Source organism: Neovison vison, chromosome 13 (genome assembly GCF_020171115.1).
Source record: "Neovison vison isolate M4711 chromosome 13, ASM_NN_V1, whole genome shotgun sequence".
NCBI classification, from domain to species: Eukaryota; Metazoa; Chordata; class Mammalia; order Carnivora; family Mustelidae; genus Neogale; species Neogale vison.
The window spans coordinates 83,057,768-83,080,768 of NC_058103.1; the positions used below are offsets into that span (position 1 = coordinate 83,057,768).

Here is a 23,001-nt window from a genome sequence, read left to right on the forward strand (position 1 = left end):
TTTAAAATTTGTTGATATTTCATTTCTGGCCTAGTAAGTACTCAGTTTTCACAACTGTTGCATGTGCTTAGACGCTGAACGTATATCCCCCCCTACCCCGCCATACACACATTGTGTGAAGTCACAGTGGTATTTCAATCAGAAGTAATTAGACTTGGGACGCCTGGGTGGTTCATTGGGTTCAAGTGTCTGCTGTCAGCTCCAGTCGTGATCCTGGGTCCTAGGACTGAGTCCCGCACTGGGCTCCTTGGTTGGTGGGGAGCTGGAGAGCTGCTTCTTTCTCTGCCTACTGCTCCCCCTACTTGTGCGCTCTCTCTCTGGCAAATCAAGAAAAAAATAAAATCTTAAAAAAAAGTAGTTAGCTTTTACATACTTACCTTAATTTCAATTTTTTTTTTAATTTCTAGAATTACTATTTGGTCATTTAAAAAAAGATTTTTATTTATTTATTTAAGGGAGAGAGAGAGAGAACCAACAGCGGGGTGATTTCTTTGATCTTATTATTTCTTTTTAAAGATTTTATGTGAGAGAGAGAGAGAGAAAGAGAGCATAAACAGGGGGAGAGGCAGAAGGAGAAACAGACTTCTCCCTGAGCAGGGAGCCTGACTCTGGACTCTGGGGGGCTTGATCCCAGGACCCAGAGATCTCATATGACCTGAGCCAAAGGCAGCTGTTTAACCAACTGAGCCACCCAGGTGCCCTGGTCATTGTTTTTAAATATGTTATTTTGAGAATTTTCAAATTTACAGAAAAATTGCAGAAAATAGTAAAATGAATATCCAGTTACCCTTCACCATTCACCAGCTGCTAACATTTTGCCACGTCTTGACTGTGTATTATATATTTTTGCCAAACTATTTTAAAAGTTACTTCATAACTCTTTACTTTGGCATATACTTCTAAGAACAAGAATATTCACTTATTTAATCATATACAATTCAGTTTTACCTCCTACCACCCAGAGCAACGGCAGTTTTTTTATGGTCTCCCTTTGGGGGCAGTTTTTCCAGTTTATCCATTTTGGACAGTGTCACCTTGTGTGGACCCTAGGTTTATCCTCTCTTCCTCCAAGTATAACTTCCACCAGTACCTCTCACCTCAGCCTGCCTGGTCTGTTAACCCACAGAACTTCAAAGTGTGGTCCCCAGACTAACAGCGTCACCATCATCATCACTTGGAGATTTATTAGAAATGCAGATTTTTAAGTCCTACCCCAAATATACTGAATCAGAAACTCTTAGGGGCTGGGCTTAGCAATTTACATTTAAACAAATGCTCCAGATAATTCTTAGGCACAGGGCTTTAGGGTAGGAGTGGTAAACTTTCTCTGTAAAGAGCCAGATAAGTATTGTAGGGTTTGCTGGTAGGTTTCTATTGTAATTACTTATATATTGCCATTGCAGCCATTGGCAATATGGAAATGAATGGGGAAATGGGTGTGGCTGTGTTCCCATAAAACTTTATTTACAAAAACAGGCAAGGGCTGTGTTGGTGGGCCTTAGTTTTCCAACCCCTGCTTTAGGCCATCAGAAAGATGCAGAATCTCTCAGGTAGCAGTTGGTTTTAGAGCCGTTACTTTTCTGGATTTGTCTTTGTTCTCATTTTTATCCTGGGAGGATTTTTTGTTTCCAGCATTTAAAGATTGTGTGTGTGTGTGTGTGTGTGTGTGTGAGAGAGAGAGAGAGAGAGAGAGAGAGAGAGAGAGAAAATATCAGTTTTTAAGTGCGCTGTATGGAAAGCTTCCTCAAGATGCCTAATCAGAAACGGGAATCTGTTTTTAGCCTGCTTTTTCAGTGAACTTTATATCCTACTGCTTTAACATTTTAATTCAAATGGACTCTAACTTATCTAAAATGATGGTCCCCAAGTACCTAGCTTTGAGTCGTATTAGAATTAGAGATGGTAGAATTGGAAGTGTTTCCTATTCTAACTTACTGTTTCTACTGAAGCAGAAATTGGTGTTCAGTAAAGTTGGATACTTGCCCCTCATTACATAATCATTGTCAGAATCCTCACCAGAACCAGGATACTGCCAAAAGATGGGTAGCCTTTTGTCTCTTGCGGTCTTGGTGCATTACATTCTAAAGTTAAAAAAGTAAAAAACCAGGGCGCCTGGGTGGCTCAGTGGGTTAAGCCGCTGCCTTTGACTCAGGTCATGATCTCGGGGTCCTGGGATCGAGTCCCGCATCGGGCTCTCTGCTCAGCAGGGAGCCTGCTTCCTCCTCTCTCTCTCTCTCTCTCTGCCTGCTTCTCTACCTGCTTGTGATATCTCTCTGTCAAATAAATAAATAAAATCTTTTTTTAAAAAAAAAACCTGTATCCCCAATTTTTTCATATTGTAATTTTTTTCTGATTTTCTCCTGTGTCAGGCTGGAATAGAAAATCGTCAACTGGACACAGTAGATTTCTTTTTGAAGAGCAAAGAAAATCTTTTGAATCCATCCTCAAAATCTTCTGTACCTGATCAGCTTGATGACTTCCCATCTTATTTGTATTTAAGAAGTAAGTAGAAAAAGCTTCTACATTTGCATTTATCATTTTATCTTTTTGGTGATTTTCATATTGTTGTGCTTTCTAATGACTGACAGACTTGCTGAAACTCAATGATGACATTTTTATACTTTGTGGAATCTTGAGTGAGTTGTTCAGAATCTGTAAATGTTCTCATTCTAAGTGGAGTGTTTATTGTTCATATCCTTTCCTGTCCTTTATATTTTTAGTATGAAAGGAAGAGATGAACTTCTAAATTCAAGAGAATTTTGTTCAAAGGAGAATAAAATTCATTTGCAAAATTGCCCACTCTTGCAACTATCTGAGATATTTAGTGACAGGTGGATTGAGACTTCTTTTAAGAATTTTTAGCCTAGGGGCGCCTGGGTGGCTCAGTGGGTTAAGCCGCTGCCTTCGGCTCAGGTCATGATCTCGGGGTCCCGGGATCGAGTCCCACATTGGGCTCTCTGTTCAGCAGGGAGCCTGCTTCCTCCTCTCTCTCTCTCTCTGCCTGCCTCTCTCTGCCTACTTGTGATCTCTGTCTGTCAAATAAATAAATAAAATCTTTAAAAAAAAAAAAAAAGAATTTTTAGCCTAGGGGCGCCTGGGTAGCTCAGTCGATTAAATGATTAAATGTCTGCCTTCAGCTCAGGTTCCTGGGATTGAGTCTCATGATGGGCTCCCTGCTCAGCAGGAAGCTTGCTTCTCCCTCTACCCTCCCCCTGCTTGTGCGCTCTCTGTCTCTCTTTCTCTGTCAAATAAATAAAATCTTGAAAAAAATTTTTTCCGCCTAGGGGCGCCTAGGTGGCTCAGTGGGTTAAAACCTCTGCTTTGGCTCAGGTCATGATCCCAGGGTCCTGGGATTGAGCTCTGCGTTGGGCTCTCTGCTCAGCAGGAGGCCTGCTTCTCTTCCCCTCTCTCTCTGCCTACCTCTCTGCCTAAACAAATAAAATCTTAAAAAAAAAAAAAAAATTCCACCTAACTCCAGCTTTTTTGCTACATTACCAACACTTCTTTATAAGATTTGGCTTTCCTATTTAATAAACTGGAAACCTAGTTTTTTTTCTTGGAGCAGGAAGCCATATACCTCCTTGCTTTAGAGGGATAGGGAAATAAAGTATGTTTTTACTTATACATACAGTTTTATTATCTGCTTTTTTTTTTCACTTGATGATATATTATAGATCTCTCTCTTGTTAGTACACTATTTATTTGTGGTAGCGTAGAATTTCACTGTATGGGCTATACCATAGCGCCTAACCTTACTCCTGTTAGACATTTAGATTGATTCCAACTTTTACTATTGTTACACTTGATCTTAGCCGTTTGTGCTATAAATTGTGTGTGTTTGTATAATTTCACATATGTACAATTACTGGGATAAATGTGTAGATGTGAAATTTCCAGATCAAAGGGACATACAATTTACTTTTTTTTTTTCCCTTAAGATTTTATTTATTTGAGAGCACATGAGCTGGGGAGTGTGGGAAGGGGAAAGAATCTAAGCACACTCTGTGCTGAGCATGGAGCCTGACTCTGGGCTCAATCTCACAACCCTGAGGGCATGACCTGAGCCAAAACCAACTGAGTCACCCATATGTCCCTTGATTTACATTCTTAAAGGCTTTAATAATTTGTTCTCCAGAAAAGTTTTATCAGCTGGTACTCTAATTCCATGGAGAAAGTGACAACCTCCTTTTTTTCAACAATATAGTGTTCTCACTCTGTGGATTAGAAATTTTCTTTTTTGCGCAGTTGGTTGGACGACTGCCTTCGGCTCAGGGCGTGATCCTGGAGTCCCGGGATCGAGTCCCACATCAGGCTCCCAGCTCCATGGGGAGTCTGCTTCGCTCTCTGACCTTCTCCTCGCTCATGCTCTCTCTCACACTCTCTCTCTCTCAAATAAATAAATAAAATCTTAAAAAAAAAAAAAAAAGAAATTTTCTTTTTTAAGAACATTCTCTTTCATTCTGGTGTATAGTTTTGTCTCTTTACTCTTAAATTGCTAACTTTTTTTTTTTTTAGTGCTCCAAATTTTTTTTTTAAATGTCTGCTTAAATTTAGAAAACTTGCTTTGTGGTAAGTGGGATTCCATTAACAGTTGTATGGTTATTATTCACTTCTGTTTGTCACCATTCTTATGGGATTCTGGAGGTGGAGCGAGTACTGAGAGAAATGGAAATCCCATTATTTGGGCTTGCAGCTGGCAAATGGAGTTTTCAGGAACCCACGTTTCTCGCGTTCACCTCCATGTTTAAGAAGATGGTTTTGGAATCAGGCTGAAGTTCAAATTTTGACTCTGCCATTTACTTTCCAGATTAGCTTGGGCAAGTTCTTTTATTCCCTCTTAACCTCAGTTTCTTCATCTGTGGAAAGGGGACTACAATAGTACCTCTCAGGGGTGTTGAAATAATAAATGAGAGAGCATTTATAAGACACCAAGTCCAATACTTAAGATCAAGCATAGGAGGTCAGTAAAATGGTTGTTACTACTGAAATCTGTAAATAACGACCAATAGTAAGTAGAATCACTAACGTTTGCAGGTAAGACTTCATTAAAGTTTTGTCAGTTTTTTGAGAATAAGATATTGGTTCTTGTTTTATGCTTAAAAATATTGCAACATGTCAGAGCAGCCCAAGATGGCCAAGTTCGAGGATCGAGTGTCTGATGAGGAGAAGGTACGCGTGGCTGCTGAATTCATCACTCATGCACCCTCAGGGGAGTTTAATGAAGTGTTCAACAATGTCTAGCTACTACTTCATAATGATAGACTCCTCAGGGAAGGGGCAGCATTTGCATTTGCCCAATATAACATGGATCAGTTTACACCTATGAAGAGCAGGTCTTAATTAGAGAACACAGTGTCCTAAGTAATAGCAGATTTGAGATCCAAGAAACAAAATTTCTTTTAAGTTTGATCACTTACAGAAAGAGGCAAGTGGCCCAGAGAACACTGATAGAGGTCTGAAGTCTTGGAGAGAATCTCATGACAGTACTTTAAAGGCCTGTGTGAAAGATCATTACTCTAATGGCTTCTGAACTGTTTATGCCAGAGCTATAGATGGGCAACAGACCATCATTGCATGTATTGAAAACCACCAGTTTTAGCCAAAAAAATTTCTGGAATGGTTGTGGGAGATCAGAGTGGAAGTTCACTGCCACACCACCTACAGCTCAGGTGGTGTGAGTAATTAAGATTCAGGTTCACCAATACGAAGATGGCATTGTTCTATTGGTTAGTTGTAAAGATGTGCAGAATTCAGTAACTGTTTCCAGTGAAGTCCAGACTGCCAAGGAGTTTATTAAAGTCATAGAGCATGCCGAAAATGAATATCAGCCAGCATTTAGTGAAAACTGTCAAACAACGTCATACCCCACATTCAAGACCTTGTGCCAGCAGCTTCCAGTTCCTCACACCAGAATTGACTGGAATAAGATACTCAGCTACAAGATGGCCAGAGCAATGCAGAATGCTTTAAAGCCAAGTGTAGAATTCTTTGGTATGTGGGTAGAAAGGAGTCAATATGTGGTCATATGATAAACAAGAGTGACATTTAAAAAAATATATATTTCATTTATTTATTTGTCAGGGAGAGTGAGAGAGAGAGAGCACACAAGCAGGCAGAGAGGCTGGCAGAGGCAGAGAGAGAATCAGGCTCCCTGCCGAGCAAGGAGCCCATGCGGGACTCGATCCCAGGACTCTGGGATCCTGACGCAAGCCGAAGGCAGCAGCTTAACCCACTTAGCCACCTAGGCGTCCGAAGAGTGACATTTTGATTTAAAAAATAATTCAAGAGGCAGCTGGCTGACTCAGTTGGTAGAGCATGCGACTCTTGGTTTTGGGGTTGTGAGTTCGAGCCCCACGTTGGGTGTAGAGACTACTTAAAAATTAAAAAATATATACTTTTTAAGATTTTTTAAAAAACCTCAAGAGAGGGACGTCTGGGTGACTCAGTCATTAAGCATATGCCTTCTGCTCAGGTCATGATCCCAGGGTCCTGGGATCGAGCCCTGCATTGGGCTCCTTGTTCAGCGGGGAGTCTGCTTCTCCCTCTCCAACTCCCCCTGCTTGTGTTCCCTCTCTCACTGTCTCTTAAAAAAAAAAAAATCTTAAGAGAAAGCATGAGCATGAACGGGAGGTAGGGGCAGAGAGAGATGGAGGAGCAGACTCCCCAAAGTATTTTGCTAGAGCTTTCAATGTTAACAGGTTTTCTAGCCTTACGGAATACTGTTGAACCTATAACATCGTCTTGATTCTTTTGTGTTCTCTGCCTTGTAATTTTCTATTTTCACTATATCTACTAGTAAAATTTTTAACAAATTCTGCCACATTTCGTGATGGTGAGAGAGATCTATCCTGGAGTCATTTTATTGTTTAGAAAATTTTCCTAACCATGAAGTCCTCTTACTGATATAGACAGGTAATATGCTCAGTACTTTTCTACCCCTGTCCTTCAAAGCACTTCTGGTATTTGGGTGGTTTTTACTGATCCACCAATAGCTAAAGAAGCTACACTACAAACTAGCTGAATGGAAGACACATTCATCCTTCTCCCTCTGACTGCTTTGATGATCATTTATTGCATCTCATAACTGTAATGTTTAAAAGTTTGGATTGGGCTTTTCAGGTCCTTTTATGGGAGCAAAGGAAGTTTTCTGGAAATTCCATTTTAGCCAGCTTCTCTGCAGAAGTTGTTTTTAAATACAAAGACTTGAATGGCATTCCATGCACTTGAATGGGTTTGCTTGTTTCTCTTCGTTCGTTGTCTCCTTCCTATCTAGTACCATTATAGTTATACACATCTTCAAAAAGTTTTACCCACTTATTATTATTTTTATTATGCAAGAACTGTTAATATACTAGGGACTTGTGTAGTGTAAAACTTGGAAAATGCAGATGTTGAAGGAATATTGGTATCTTGTGTTTTAATACTTTGTGGCAGGATTGTACTATACGCAGATGAATCAAACAAATATGTAAATCACAAACAAAAACTAAAAAGCAACGTGAAAAGAATACATTCCAGGCAGGATCTTTCTCTTATAACCTGTTATTTAAGGAAATACTAGTGATTTGTTCTAAATGGGATGTAAAACTTGTTCCAAATACTCTTCCTCAGTCCTGTCTGCCAAGAACTTAAATGTACCTGTGAGACAGCAGACCTTCCCATGTATATCGTCAGTTATATGTGTGATCTCAGAATACACAAGTGACATAAGTATGAAATGACAACTGGTAATGGTGGCTTCATTTGCACTGTTTATACTTTGGTGACCAGGCCTCAAGGGAAGGTCAGTTTTTAAAAAACTAAGTAGTGTCTTCCTCCCAATCTCCAAATGCAGGTCAAAAAAAAAGGGTGTTTATACTTCAGCTTTGGTTTTTTTTTTTTTTTTAAGATTTTATTTATTTATTTGACAGACAGAGATCACAAGTAGGCGGAGAGACAGGCAGAGAGAGAGGAGGAAGCAGGCTCTCCGCGGAGCAGACAGCCCGATGCGGGGCTCGATCCCAGGACTCTGGGATCATGACCTGAGCCAAAGGCAGAGGCTTTAACCCACTGAACCACCCAGGCGCTCTTCAGCTTTGTTTTTGCTCAGTGATACAGTTAAGCAGATTTGCTTCCAAGTGACTGAGCTGAGTAAGCTCAGTAAGGCTGAGCTGTGTAAGCGTTTTTATTTCAAATAAAATATACTTATACAGTGTGTGTCATTCATACTATCCATTCATACCAACCTAGCCTCTCCATCAGGTGGTCCAAAGGAAATAGACTGGTTTTGTTCTTTAAAAAAAGAAAACAAAAAAAAAATTGTTTTCCTAACCATGGTATTTTTGGATATTTTTTTTAGGAGTATACTGATGTTCATGTTAATTTCTTTGATTCTTTCTCAGATGTGGAAAAGCTGATACCAGCATTGGATTTACTTTGCTCAGCAATTAGAGAAAGTGATTCTGAAACCCAAAGCAAACACTTTTCAGAACAGTTGCTTAATCTTACACTGTCTTTTCTTAACAAACAAATAAAGGAGCTTTTTGTTCACAATGAAGGTAAGAATAGTACCAAAGAGGGGTATAAGTGCCCTATTCCTGTGTCAGGACAGAGACACAAGTGGTCCTGGTGCATGAGAGAGCATGAGCTAGTAGAGCTCTGATTTTCTCTGTAAAGCTGAGAAAAGTCAGTGTAGAATTGAGTGAGTAACATGGGTTCTAGGAGTGGAAAAGTTGACAGAAAGGATTAATCATTGTGAAAAGGGGTATATTAAAATACAGAGCTACTTGTAAATAGGAAAAAGCTCAGATTTTTTGGTCTGAAATTTGAAAACACTGAGTTTAGATCTTGGCATTTTCTGGAATTCTTTATATTCGTAACAGCATATGGGTTATTTCTTCTCTCTTGTTCTTGCTCTCCATGTGTATGTATACATACATAAATTTTTGTAAATATGAAATTGGCAAATTGGTATTTTCCATAGAACTAGATGAACATCTACAAAAAGGAGTGAACATTTTGACCAGCTACATTAATGAACTTCGAACCTTCATGATAAAGTTTCCTTGGAAGATAATAGATACAGTAGATGATTATGACGTAAATGAAAATGTTCCCAAAGTAAGAGAGAGCAGTATGTGGGAGAAACTCAGCATTGAGGTAAATATGAGCAATTTTTACTTCTTCTATTTGCCAGATTTAGAGGATATGAGAAGACAGAATTTAGAATCTTAGATTTGTGATTCAGAATCTTTGGCAAGGGTTTAGGTTTTACTGATTTGGGGACCTCTGGACATGACTTCAGATTTATGTCCATACCTTCATTTATTTAGAACACAGGTTCCCTCTTAATGCCAGGTCTGCCCACTTAGATTGATGACAGGCACCCACTCCCAAACCCGTGTGAAGTGGCACACTCTTAACACTTCCTCAGTGGTTGGGGCCTGGCACTTTGGACTTACACATTCTGCCTGACCTGTGGATAAATAGCTGATGATGGCTTGATCTTAGGAAACTTTGATTTTATGCCATTATGTCTTGGAAGAATACTCAATTTGAGTTCTCAGATTCTAGATGCCTCAGATTAAGATGTCTTGCCAGTTGAATTTTCTGTGCTCACCTGCTTACTTTTCTTTTTATAATAGAAATCAGTACAGCCAAACCTTGTTGCACTCTTTGTGACTGGGGCCTAGAAGAATCCCTCCACCCACGTGGAGAGTATTGGCTTTAGAAAGACAGAGACCAAAAACAAAATAGCTTAACCCAGATAATAAGACTTAGTCGGGAGTGAAAGGGATAAGATTGTCCTACTGGCAGGTTCTCAGAACCACTGGTCTTGAGGTGGGAGAATGGGGAAGTACCTGGTATGACTACGTTTTCTGTATCTCTCATTCTCAAGCCAAAAAATTTACTTGGTTTTCCCTCTGCTTTTTTTGGCTTCTCTTTTCCAGTCTCTTTGCAGGTTTCACTTCCTGTTTTCCCTTTTAATGTGCTTCAAGGTGCCGTCCATGATCCTCTGGTCATTTTTACTCAAAATAAAGGATTTTTAGTTTTTGGGAGGTGTTGTAGTCTGCTTTGATGACAGCTGTGGACTCTGTCTCCAAAAACGTGCTTGGGAATGTGTTCATGTACACATACATACAGTTTTACACATGGCCTCATGGGATTTATGGACCCTCAAAAGCCCCAGGTTCAGAATGCCCCTTTTCTGTTCTGTCTTGAGTATAGGTCTTAAGTATAGGTCTTTATTTCTTCTTACTAGTGTATAACCTTCTTTTTTTTTTTTTTTCAATTTATTTATTTTCAGAAAAACATTATTCATTATTTTTTCACCACATCCAGTGCTCCATGCAAGCTGTGCCCTCTATAATACCCACCACCTGGTACCCCAACCTCCCACCCCCCTGCCATTTCAAACCCCTCAGATTGTTTTTCAGAGTCCATAATCTCTCATGGTTCACCTCCCCTTCCAATTTACCCAAATTCCCTACTCCTCTCTAACGCCCCTTATTTGTGGAGCATAACAAATAGCATGGAGGACAAGGGGCGTTAGAGTGTATAACCTTCTAATGCCTTACTGTCTTGAGCTTGAATCCCTTTCAGTCCATTCTCCACATTGCTGCCTGAATATTCTTCCTAAAATATATATATCTGATTGTATCACCTTTTGCTTTTAAGATCCTTCAGTGTCTCCACACAAGTTTTAGGTTAAAATCCATCTTCCATGTATAATGCCCTGCATGATGGAACCTCTCCTTTTCTTTTAGGTCTCATCTGCTACTCTGTCCAGCTTTTTCTCCAGTTAAATTGAGTAATTTAGAGGTTCCTAAAGACTGATACTATTTCTTGCCTTTATGTCTTTGTACATAGTCCCTCTTTTTTTAAGATTTATTTATTTGAGAGTGAATGCCCATGTGAGCACAATCAGGGGAGAAGTGTAGGGGGGAGAGGACCAGACTCCCCACAGAGCAGGGAGCCCAGGACCCTAAGATAATAACCTGAGCCGAAGGCCGATCCCCAACTGACTGAGCCATCCAGGCACCCCCATAGTCTCTCTTTTTGGAACACTTAACATATTTAATATTTGCCTTTTAAACTTCACCTATTAGTCTTCTCTACTAGGAAGCCTTTTCTTTTTTGTTACTCCTTTTATTTAGATGCACCTCTTCTGGGTCTTCCTGTCTAGCACCTTGGAAAACCTGTATCATTGCCTGTATCATACAGAACTATTCTCAATACTTTATTTGTACATTTTCCACTAGTCTAAAGGTAGGGTCTGTGTTTTGGTCAGCTTCATCTCCCCTGTGCAAAGCCCCAAATCTAGCAGCAGATTTTCAATTACAGTCCATTAGGTGCTCAATAAATATGTAAGTCCCATGTTATCATCATAATAAGGAAATGAAAAGAACTTAAAAGGCAAATATTTTCCTCCTTTGCCTAGGAAGTTATTGCCAGTGCTATTTTAGACAACAAAATACCAGAGGCACAGACTTTCTTCAGGATTAACAATCATTCTGCTCAAAGACTTGAGGAGCTGATTAGAATAGGCCTAAATTTGGTCTTTGACAATTTGAAAAGGAACAATATAAAGGAAGCCTCTGAGCTTTTGAAGAACATGGTGAGTTGCACAATCTGTTTATCTGATCTTAAAGTCTAATGTAAGAAAAGATCTCTACATTTAATATAATTTCTGGTTGATAGAAAAATTGATTTTTATTCATAGTTATGTTACAAACTAAGAAATTTATATAGCTTGTATGGGAAGTAATAGTAGAAATGTTCTTCAGTACTGAGAACTTTTTTGAAGAGTTTTTTTTTATTGGGAGTTCCATCATTTGTCTGTTACTCTTGGCACTTTGGTTGAAGGAAACCATGCTTCACGTGTCAGAGTATGCCCAGGACCTCATTTTATGGGGGACATTCTGTTGTTCATGTGACCCCTTACATCTCCATTTGAACTTTCTAAGGGCTTATACCTCTGCTTTGTGCCGTGTGATTTTACTTCATTTGAGAAGGGGAAGGCCAGAAGTAGCCCTCCTGGAACTAAGCTGAGGACCTGGCTCTAGTCTGCATGGTTGGGGTCTTGCCCATGGTAACTTGCTAGAGGCACAGAAGAGTGAAACTGTGTGAGGGTTGTGATTTGCATTGACTTTTGCTTTCAGGTGAAGCATTATAGCAGATAGCTGTAGTTTTGGTCATACGGTAGCCTAGCATCACTTTAAATTTTTCTGTGCTGGCTTTGTTCTGGCAAAATGGGTAAGGACTTTAGGGATAGGCAGTATATATGTATGATAAATACAGAGAATGAATGTTCACAAGAGCAGAAGAGCTGCAGAATTCTAACAGGATACATGTCAGTAATAGAGTACTTCTTTATCCAGCATTTATTTATGTTTAAAATAACCCTGTTACAAAATGTGAAGGTTTTCAAAATTTTCTCTGTTTACTATAGGGCTTTGATGTAAAAGACCAGTTGCTCAAGATATGCTTCTATACAACTGATACAAATATACGGGACTTTCTGGTAGGTAAAGGTGAGGCTATGTTTACATCTTCTAGTAAACCTTGGTGAAACTCCAAAATGAATTATTTAATATTCAACTACTATCTAGTAAGAGATAAAGTATGAAAACTCCTTTGTAACTTTTAATGATTGTTTTGCATTTGTGGTAAAAGATGATTTGTGTGAATTTACGTATACCCCAACAATTTCAAAATACAATTCTTAAGTGGCATTTAATCTCATGACATTTGTTTTGCAATTGTGCTTGACTTTTGTGAGGTCACTGGTTAATTATTTTTTATTCAAGGTTGAAATTTTAAAAGAAAAAAATTATTTTTCTGAAAATGAAAAAAGAACTATAGACTTCGTGCATCAAGTTGAGAAGTTTTATTCAGGACAATTCCAAGAAAATGTGCAGACCCAGTCCTTTGCCAGGTAGTCTCATTAGCCCACTTTTGATAATATGGAAAAAATACTGTAGAACGTGTTTAGTTTATAATTGTTAGTGAGCACAGATTCTTTTTAATGTGGAACTGAACTTACATTATCTATGAAGATAAAAATTGTATCATCCAGAGAGGACTCAGGAATTTCCTGTCTTTCCATTTGTGTATAATCACATATATATTTTTAAGATAATATGTACAAAAACGAGAGTATTGAGTTATGTGTTCGCTAAGAGTAGAAGTTCGTGAACAGATAAAAAGGAATGATGCTTTTCCCTCCAAAATTAAAAACATTTATATCACTGTTGTAGGTATTGGATAAAGGAACAGGATTTTTTCAAGCATAAATCTGTTTTGGACTCACTCCTGAAATATGATCCTAAAGATAAATTTAACAAACAGGACCATAGAGTTGTGTTAAATTGGGCTCAGTGGTGGAATCAACTAACCCAAGAATCCATCCTTCTCCCCAGGATAAGTCCAGAAGGCAAGTGCAAAAGAACCTAAAATCGAACATACTCAATGAGGATTAAATTGGTATTTGAATAGTTTCATGAGTCTCCATCTTAAACCTATGGAGGAAACATAGTTGCTTTAAAATGCAAGTCATTGCATTAAGACCTCTTTCTTATCTAAAGATTTTTGTAGGGGATTTATAATGTGATACTGGAAAAGAAAAGCCATATGGTTCAGTGGATTGCTATTTCAAGGCTAAGAATTCTCTTCCCAGCCTCAAAGGGACATCTTTGTTTCTCCAAAGAGTCTTCATGTTTCTTGGGTAAACCAAGGATCTATATCACACCAGGGCTCTGGGGAACAAACAGTGGTAATTCATAGAAGGTTAAATTCATGTTTACTATTACAGCCAACGTTTTTATTTATATTAAGGAAAAGAAAAGGGAAGAAGAGGCCTGAAATGATAACTGAAATACACAGCTGATTTCCAAGTTTCATTTAACCACTGTAATAATGAGAACATCATATAGCTCTTCTTTCCACTGAAGTATTGATTATGAATTGAGCACTAAAGAGGAAAATAGTAAAAGAAGCAGAGGGCCTGAATAATTCATATGTTATATAAATATTTGTTCAGTTAATTAGTGTTGAGTTTCATGTCAATAATCATAATTCATTGCTATTTTAAAATATATTCTTTTCTTTAATATTTTATTCTTAATGCAGAATACAAATCATATTCTCCCGAAGCCCTCTGGAGCTATCTCACGGCTCGCCATGACTGGTCAAGCATTATCTTGTGGATTGGAGAATTTCAGACTCAGAACAGTTGTGCTTTGCTTGAGAAGAACAGATGGCCCCTTCTGACTGTTGATGTTATCGATCGGTATACTTGCTGCAGCAGTTACATGAGGAATGAAATTTTAGATCAGCTGGCCAGGTATTGTCACTGTGGGGATGAATACAAGAAAGGACAATATAAATAATGGTGTAATTTTTGCTCTGAAATGGCATAAATCCAATGCAGTTTCGTTTCATAGTATTCAGAACTGTAAGGCTGTTATCTATTGAGGTTTTAAAATCACAGGCATTTAATATCATGTGATAGTGAATAGGCTCTCAAATTGTAGATGAAGGTTTTCCCTAAATCATTAAATGTGCTTTGGTGGGGTGCTTGGGTGGCTTAGTCGGTTCTGTGTCTGCCTTTGACTCAGGTCATGATCCCAGGGTCCTGGGATCGAGCCCCACGACGGGGCTCCTTGCTCAGCAGGAAGCCTGCTTCTCCCTTTGCTGGCAGCTCCCCCTGCTTGTGCTCGCTCTCTCGCTCTCTCTCTCTGACAAATAAATGAATAAATGAAATCTTAAAAAATATATATATATGCTTTGGTGTAGAAATGGTCAGCTGTTAGTGCGGTGACAGGGACCAAGTGGCAAGAGCTAAGATGAGGATACCTTAGTGTCCAGTAATGTCTGCCACTCTTCTTCCAGCTGTCTCTGTACCTGTATGCTGCATGGGGTTTGAACCAAAGAGAACTGCTCAGTTCAGGAATTGGTGAGGGGAAGTAGCTCTTAAAGTGATGAGGAGAGACTTCACAATTTTAATTCATTGCTAAAAATAATTCTGCTAAATTGAACCATGTGAACTTGACATTTGTGTGGGTCAAAAATGCTTATCAGCAAATCTCATATGGCTAAACCTAATTTGTCTTCCTAAGCAAAAAAATAATATAAGGAGATAATAACATATATGTTAATTTTTAAGTTTCATAAAGTTATTCCTCATGTGTTTATTTTATTATATATTTATACTTACTGGGGAAGCATAGCTGTATTGTTCTGCCCAGCTTGAACATGGGAGAGGGAGATGTAGGGAGGAGCTTTGTCCAAGCCAGTTACTTACAGACTTAAGTTCTTTTACCACTGACTTTTTTTTTTTTTTTAAAGATTTTTATTTATTTATTAGAGAGAGGGAGAGAGAGCAAGCACAGGCAGACAGAATGGCAGGCAAAGGGAGAGGGAGAAGCAGGCTCCCTGCCAAGCAAGGAGCCCAATGTGGGACTCGATCCCAGGACGCTGGGATCATGACCTGAGCCGAAGGCAGCTGCTTAACCAACTGAGCCACCCAGGCGTCCCTACCACTGACTTTCTATTCAATGTTCTGTCCATTGCACTTAGTCCTCTTCTTGTTTACCAGAAGTAAAATTGCGTATAAATTGCATACTTGTCAAATATATAGCTTAGTATTTGATTGCTTAAAAAGCTAGTATATGTATGACTTAACATGAGTTATGACATTAATGGATTATGTAACAAATTAAAGGGAAAAAATCCCTGATAGGTACAGAAGCATTTGATAAAACTCAGCATCAATTTATAATAAAAGCTACATATTAGCAAACTAAGAGTAGACACATTTCCTTAACTTGAAAGGGGTATCTAAAAAATCTCCTAGCTAACATGCTTGATGGCGAAACATCACAAACATTCTCTTTAGATTTGGAGCAAGACAGGCCTACCATTGACTCTTTCCAAGTTGATCTTTAGATATAATACAATTTCAGTAAAATTCCCAGCAGGTTTTCTTGGGGATTTTAACAGGCTGATTGAAAGTATTTATATGAAAACGCAGAGTCAAGAATAGTTCTGAAAAAGGACTTGCCCTACCAGTTATAAAAGCTTATTCTAAAGCTATAGCAATAAGTATTAGTTCAGGCATAGACAGACTGTAGAACAGAATAGTGAGCATAGAAACAAACTTGTATGTTCACTCCATGTTCACTTGATGTATGTTTGTTCACTGTATATGACAAAGGTGGCATTGCACAGTGAGCAAAGAACAGTCTTTTCGACAAAGGGGGCTGGGATAACTAGATTGCTATGGTGGGGGAATTAAATTGGACTTTCTGCCGTCTATCTTGAATACAATCAATTCCAAGTAGATTTCAAAACCTAAATGACAAATGTAAAACTATAAATCTTTTAGAAGATGTAGAAGAATATCTTATTGGCTCTGGGAATAGAGTATGCTTTCTAAATGCCTAGAGGGGTAAAGAAAGAGAATAGTTACTGAGACCTAGAGAGTTGCCCGGTAGGAGTTGTGTCCTCTAGAGGAGAGTGTCAGCCAACCTGCAGTCAGCCAGCAAGGAGGGAGCCAAGGTATCCCCATCCTCTCTCTTTTTTCTGAATCTTAACATCTGACAGTGGTTTTCCATAGGCTGAACCAAAATGGAAGCCTGAGGACACTGGAGTCTTCTGTCCAGGTGATACTCTGGGACTAGAGAGCAGGAGAAGAGTAGAGCTTGGATCTGGAGGGGAACGATATCAGGGCACATACGCATTTCACAAAAGAGGAATCACAAATGGTCAATAAATACATGAAAAGATGCTCTTCCTCACCTGGAGTCGTGAAAATGTAAATTTGGTTTACCAAAAATTGAGGAGCACCTGCAGTGCCCATCAAAGATAGTAGACAAATAAAATGTAGTGTAATCATTCAGTGGAATATTATAAACAATAAAAGGGAATACACTGGTAGTCAAAGGTATCAACATGGATAAATCACACAATGTTGAATAGAAGAAATAAAACTAAGAACAATATATCTAGAATACACCTTTTATATATAAAGTTTAAAGTAGGCAAAACCCAACCATATGTTATTTGGGGTTACATATATGAGTGATAAAACTATGAATAAAAGTAGGGAATGGTGGGGCGCCTGGGTGGCTCAGTGGGTTAAGCCACTGCCTTCGGCTCGGGTCATGATCTCAGGGTCCTGGGATCGAGTCCCGCATCGGGCTCTCTGCTCAGCGGGGAGCCTGCTTCCCTCTCTCTCTCTCTCTGCCTGCCTCTCCATCTACTTGTGATTTCTCTCTGTCAAATAAATAAATAAAATCTTTAAAAAAAAAAAAATTAGGGAATGGTTATTACAAAGTTAGGATAGTGTTTACCTCAGGGGGTAGCGAAGATTGTGTAGTGGGGGAGGAATACTCTAAGGGCTTCCAGGTAAATATTCTGTTATCTAGGTGATGGTTACATAGTGTTTCTTTAAATGCCACATTCTGTATGTTCTGTACTCCTTCGTCTGGTATATACACCTAACAGTAAATTTGTAAAAAGTGGTATTTAAATGCAAATTTCTATTTTTATTTAATAGTTGGTCTAGTTAAATTATTCTGCTTTAGTTTTTTTAAATGATTTTGTTAAATTCATTGGAAATTCTCAGTGGTTAAAGCCTCTAGCTTCAAGAGCTAACCACTGTTGCCACAGTGGATCATACAGTTCCAGTTAAAACCACAAAGAAATGGAAATAAATCAGGTTTTTGAAATATTTAAGATAACCCTAGATTGTTAGTACTGCCTTTAAATGTGAAAATGGCACACAAACATTCATCAGAAACTAGCAAAATATAGTCAGAGCATCATTACAGAGTGAAACTTGGCAGTCTTAGTTTGTAAATCCTGATTTTTAAGTAGTTGAGACTTCAGCAGTGGAAGTGGTTTGGTGGGCTCTGCATCTGGCAGCTCTGTAATTTGCCATCTCTGAATTCCAACAGGAATGGGATTTTTCTTGAATCTGAATTACAAGACTTTGAACTCTTGCTGCTAAGACTGACCCGCATTGGGGGTGTGATGCAAGACGCTGTCCCCGTTCAGAACTACAGAGCCCGAGAAGGCTGGGATTTCCATTCTCACTTCATTCTCTATTGTTTGGAACATGGTCTGCAGTATCTTCTCTATGTGTATCTGGACTGTTACAAGTGAGTACTGAGAACTGACTCGTCTTTGAGCAGGTCTTCACGTTTCCTCTTTCCGTACTACTTCTGAATGTGACTTTTAGGGAAAGACTATACATTCACTTGAAGAATGCTGGTGTTTTGCTGTAGATCCCCCCCCTTGCCCCGGCCAGCTGCAGCACTTGGTAAATTAGTTCAATGCTGCGTTCAGTTAAATGCTTATCATGTGGTTTTTGGTGATGTTAATCCTGTATCATCTCTGTTAACCTTTTAAATAACTAGAGAGAATAAATGGAAAGAAATGCTATAGAAGTTTGAGAGGAAAATTCTGAACGTTCACTTGGAGCTCTTTGATACCTTCATTTTCAGACAAATGAATATTAAACAACTTTGAGTACAAAACCACTACAAGGTATGTTAGATATGCACTACAGTTTATATTTAGATAGATGAATATACATCAGTACATATCTGCCAAGATCAACCTGCAGAAGTCATATGTGGCCCCTGTGAATTACTGTTGGGCTAGTAGTACAAATTGTAGTCTCTAATATATGAGTATATGCTGGTCTTGGCACTAGGCTAAGTGCTTTATGTGCATTAATTCCTCTAATATTCACAAAAGTCCTATGAGGTGGTTACTCCCATCTCCATTCCACAGGTGAGGGAACTAGTGTTGAGAGAGACTATGTGCCTTCCTTGAGGTGCACAGTTGTAGAAATAGCACAGCCAGATTTAATTCTACTTAGGTTTGATTCCAGAGCCCACAGTTAATGTGCTAATGAGAACATTTTTATTTTTATTTTGTGTATTGAAGACTAGGAATTCCAACAGACGATGTTTTTCTGGTTCATACCATTGAGGCTTACTTAGACACAGAAATTTTTTTCTTCAAAGCTACTGGCAAGAGAAGATGTAAAAGTCATATATTCAGAGGATGTATTTTGAGACCGAATTCCTCAGTCCTGCTTCTCTGCATTGTGTTAAACTTCTCAAAAACCTCTGAAGTTTGAAAATGCTTAAGAGTTTTTGATGTTTATAAACAAAATACAATAGGGGGGGTGCCTGGGTGGCTCAGTCAGTTAAGCGTCTGCCTTTGCCTCAGGTCGTGATCTCGGGGTCCTGGGATCCAGCCCCAAATCAGGCTCTCTGCTCAGTGAGGAGTCTACTTCTCACTCTACTGCTCCCCTCACTCATGCCCTCTCTCTCTCTCTCTATCAAATAAATTTTAGAAAATACGATAAAATATAAAGTATCTGAAAGGACAAGGTATCTGTTAATCTTACAAGGTTGGTAAAATTTCATCGTGGAAGTAAATACATTATAAATAAAATTATCTGCCTCTAAATTTTTCTCTTTTTCCAGATCATAAGGAATATATAAAGCACAACACAAGAAGTATATAATGTTGTATTTACTTTTAATTCCAAAGTTCCTTTTTTAATGCTCATTATCATCTAAGCAAACATGGTTATAATTGTCTTACCCTGTATGTTAACCAGAATTTGTTTTTTTGTTTTATATACAGACTTAGTCCTTCAAATTGTCCCTTTTTGGAAAAAAAAGAATTAAATGAAGCTTACCCTTGGTTTGAATTTTTAGTTCAATGTCGACAAGTTTCCAGTAATTTAACAGGTATGGTGTACTATATTATAATACAAAAATTTCTTTGTCTAGGGTCACCTGGGTGGCACAGTCAGTTAAGCGTCAGACTCTTGGTTTTGGCTCAGGGACTAGAGGTTAAGCCCCCATTAGGCTCTGCGCTCAGCACTGAGCCTGCTTGAGATTCTCACTTCCTCTTCCTCTGCCCCTCTCACTCATGCTCTCTTTCTCTTTTTTTTAAAATAAATCAATAAATCTTTATTTTTAATCTTTTTTTCTAAATAACAGTTCTTTTGAATGGCATTTAATTTGTGAGGTCTAAATAAATCACTTGGCTGTAGACAAATATCTGACCATATAACCTAGGCTAAAGTTTTATTTAAGAAGCAGAAGACTGGGGCGCCTGGGTGGCTCAGTGGGTTAAAGTCTCTGCCTTCCGCTCGGGTCACGATCTCAGAGTCCTGGAATCGAGTTCTGCATCGGGCTTTCTGCTCCACGGGGAGCCTGCTTCCCCCTGTCTCTCTGCCTGCCTCTTTGCCTACTTGTGATCTCTGTCTGTCATATAAATAAATAAAATCTTAAAAAAAAAAAGAAGCAGAAGACCAAGAATGTTCCCTTCTCACCAGCCAAGAAAAGCCCAGAGGGCGTGTTTGTGTGTGTGTACCCCTCCCCTCAGTCTCATGCTCTGTTGTCTTTGGACATCTCTCATCTTACCAGTTTATCACAGGCTGAATTCCTGCTTTCTGGTAGACAGACACCCTTTTTTTGTGAAAAAGCGGTCAGTATGCCAGGTGCCCTGAATCCTTTAGTAAGTAACTCCATATGGAAGAAAAAAAAAATCCACGGTGTATGTGGGATTGTTGTGTCCTCCATAGTAGAGCTCCTGAAGGAGAGTTTTGCTCCAGTTAGGATCAGAAAAGCCCTGTGACACTCCCGCTTGAGGGATTAGCTGGTATTATACCAGAGATTCTCTCCAGAAAAGGGGTGGGCAGAGCCACTACACCCACAAGAAATATCAACAGCCAATCTTTTACAGAATTCCTGTTTTTATTCCCCAGAAAAAGAATTTTTTCGTAATGTGGATTGGGTTCTTTTTTTTTTAATGCTGATTATAAAATAACACATGTTCATTGTAAAGAAAAGTTGGAAGCCATGAACAACTATCTAAACGATAAAACTCCACAGGCAGCTAGCCGAGGTAGATTAATCACCCACATGCAACTCCTGATATATTTTAATGTATTTTGTTCTGGGTAATTTTCTCTATACTTTTTTTTAGCCTGGTCTACATTATATTTCATTCATCCAACAAATATTTGTTAAGCTCCCACACTGTGACAGTCTCTAAGTACTGCGGATACACTATGTATTTATATATTGCTTTTTTCATATAGTAATTACAAGAATTTTCCTGTGTTCTTAGAGACTATTTTATGTCTGCATAATATTTCATCATATGGATGTGCTGTTAACTAATGTTCTCTCATTTGTTTGACACTGAGGCTGTTCTGTTTTTTTCTATCATGAGAAATAGTCTTGTATATATTTAAACAAAGAATGTGTGTCTTTGTTTCAGATTATTTCCATAGTACAGAGAGATTCCTGGGTATGAAATTACTGGATCAAAGGTTATACACATTTTGAAAGTTCTTGCTGTAAGGCCAGATTGCTTTTCAGGAGAATTAGAGCATTTTAAGTCCCAGCTTCTATGCGCCCTGACCAGCTGTGTCCTTGAGGATGTTAATTTTTTAAAAATCATTGCAATAAGGAATATACAGCATCTAAATATTATTTTATTTTGCATTTCTCTGTTGCTGATGAACTACATATTTTTATGTGTCAAACGTTTATATTTCCTCCTTTGAAAATGGTTATTTGTCTGCTTTTCTGTTAGAGTCAGTATTTTGGGCACTGATTTGTATGAGCTCTTTGCTTAAGACATTAATCCTTAGGCTCTCATTTGCTGTTAATTTGTTGTTAAAATTTACCTCCTACTTCATTACTACCTCTCAGTTTTCTTCTGTTTGTCTGTTTCAACACTTGTCTCAGTTGTCTGAATAGAAGTTTTTATGTTAACAAACCTCTCCCCCCGCCCTTTATGATGTTTTCCTGTTGCTTTTCATCTTAGAAAGTCCCTCTTAGGGACGCCTGGGTGGCTCAGTTGGTTAAGCAGCTGCCTTCGGCTCAGGTCATGATCCCAGCGTCCTGGGATCGAGTCCCACATAGGGCTCCTTGCTTGGCAGGGAGCCTGCTTCTCCCTCTGTCTCTGCCTGCCGTTCTGTCTGCCTGTGCTCGCTCACTCTCCCTCTCTCACAAATAAAAATAAAATCTTAAAAAAAAAAAAAAGTCCCTCTTAGATAGAGTTAAACATCTTTTTCCTCAGAACTATGTAATTCTTTCTCTTAAGGAGAAAAACCTACTCTCTTGTTTTTCAGATCCCAAACTGATCTTCCATGCTAGCCTTGCAAATGCTCAGATACTGATTCCCAGCATCCAGGCCAGTGTAAGCAGTATGCTATTGGAAGGACATACTCTCCTGGCCCTTGCTACCACAATGTATGCCCCTGGGGGGGTCAGCCAGGTATGGATAGCACTTTGACCAATTATGGTAAAGTAAGACTGATTTTAAGTTTAGTGGAAATATCTATGGCTCTTTTAGACTCCTTTGATACTCAAATGCAACCACTTACATAAATATTTCATTTTATTAAAGAGCATAAAACAAGGATGAGTTTTAAATTTTGCATTATATTCTCTTAAGTTGGAAGGGAACTAATCTGCTGTCTAGAGATTTTTTTTCCCCTTTGTTTTGTAAACTTCAGGTTTGTTTTCAGGATAGAGCTGGGATCTGATTGCTCCTGGGAGTAACTATACTTTAGATGTGTGGCTTGGGAATTAGTCTGTACTATTTGTACTCTCAGGCAAAAAGGAAATCACATTTTTTAGCTATCCATATGAATTCTTCTGAGGGACCCAGTGGAAACTTGCCCATCTCTGCTTTTTTGAAAGTACACAGAACACCTCATTACAGGGAACTGAAGAATGCAGTTTAATATCTAATCTCTAAAAGCTTCTTACTGATAATAGCTTAATATAATACCACCTCTTCCAGATTATTGCAGTATATTTTAATTCATGTGGTTATCTCTACCTCTCTTTTTAATCACTTATAAGAAATTAGTCATAGAATAACTTGAGAGCTGATGGAGAAGGACCTAGGTAGGAGTCATCTAGTCTAGTAGTTTTTTTCCTTTAAGAACATTTACTTGCTATTTAAATA

The 23,001-nt window shown here is 38.6% G+C and overlaps 1 protein-coding gene and 1 pseudogene across 1 annotated transcript in view; both read left to right on the forward strand.

The window, feature by feature from the left end:
* SPG11 (SPG11 vesicle trafficking associated, spatacsin) overlaps positions 1–23,001 on the forward strand; it is a 95,829-nt gene that overhangs the window by 20,355 nt on the left and 52,473 nt on the right. The window contains exons 8-18 of the mRNA XM_044230048.1: positions 2,370–2,502; positions 8,382–8,537; positions 8,963–9,138; positions 11,420–11,596; positions 12,431–12,502; positions 12,789–12,916; positions 13,239–13,414; positions 14,110–14,323; positions 17,940–18,143; positions 19,648–19,754; positions 22,157–22,302. Coding sequence (XP_044085983.1) covers positions 2,370–2,502; positions 8,382–8,537; positions 8,963–9,138; positions 11,420–11,596; positions 12,431–12,502; positions 12,789–12,916; positions 13,239–13,414; positions 14,110–14,323; positions 17,940–18,143; positions 19,648–19,754; positions 22,157–22,302 — 1,689 coding nt within the window. The remainder of the gene's footprint in view (positions 1–2,369; positions 2,503–8,381; positions 8,538–8,962; positions 9,139–11,419; positions 11,597–12,430; positions 12,503–12,788; positions 12,917–13,238; positions 13,415–14,109; positions 14,324–17,939; positions 18,144–19,647; positions 19,755–22,156; positions 22,303–23,001) is intronic.
* Positions 5,131–6,029, forward strand: LOC122894020 (annotated as a pseudogene).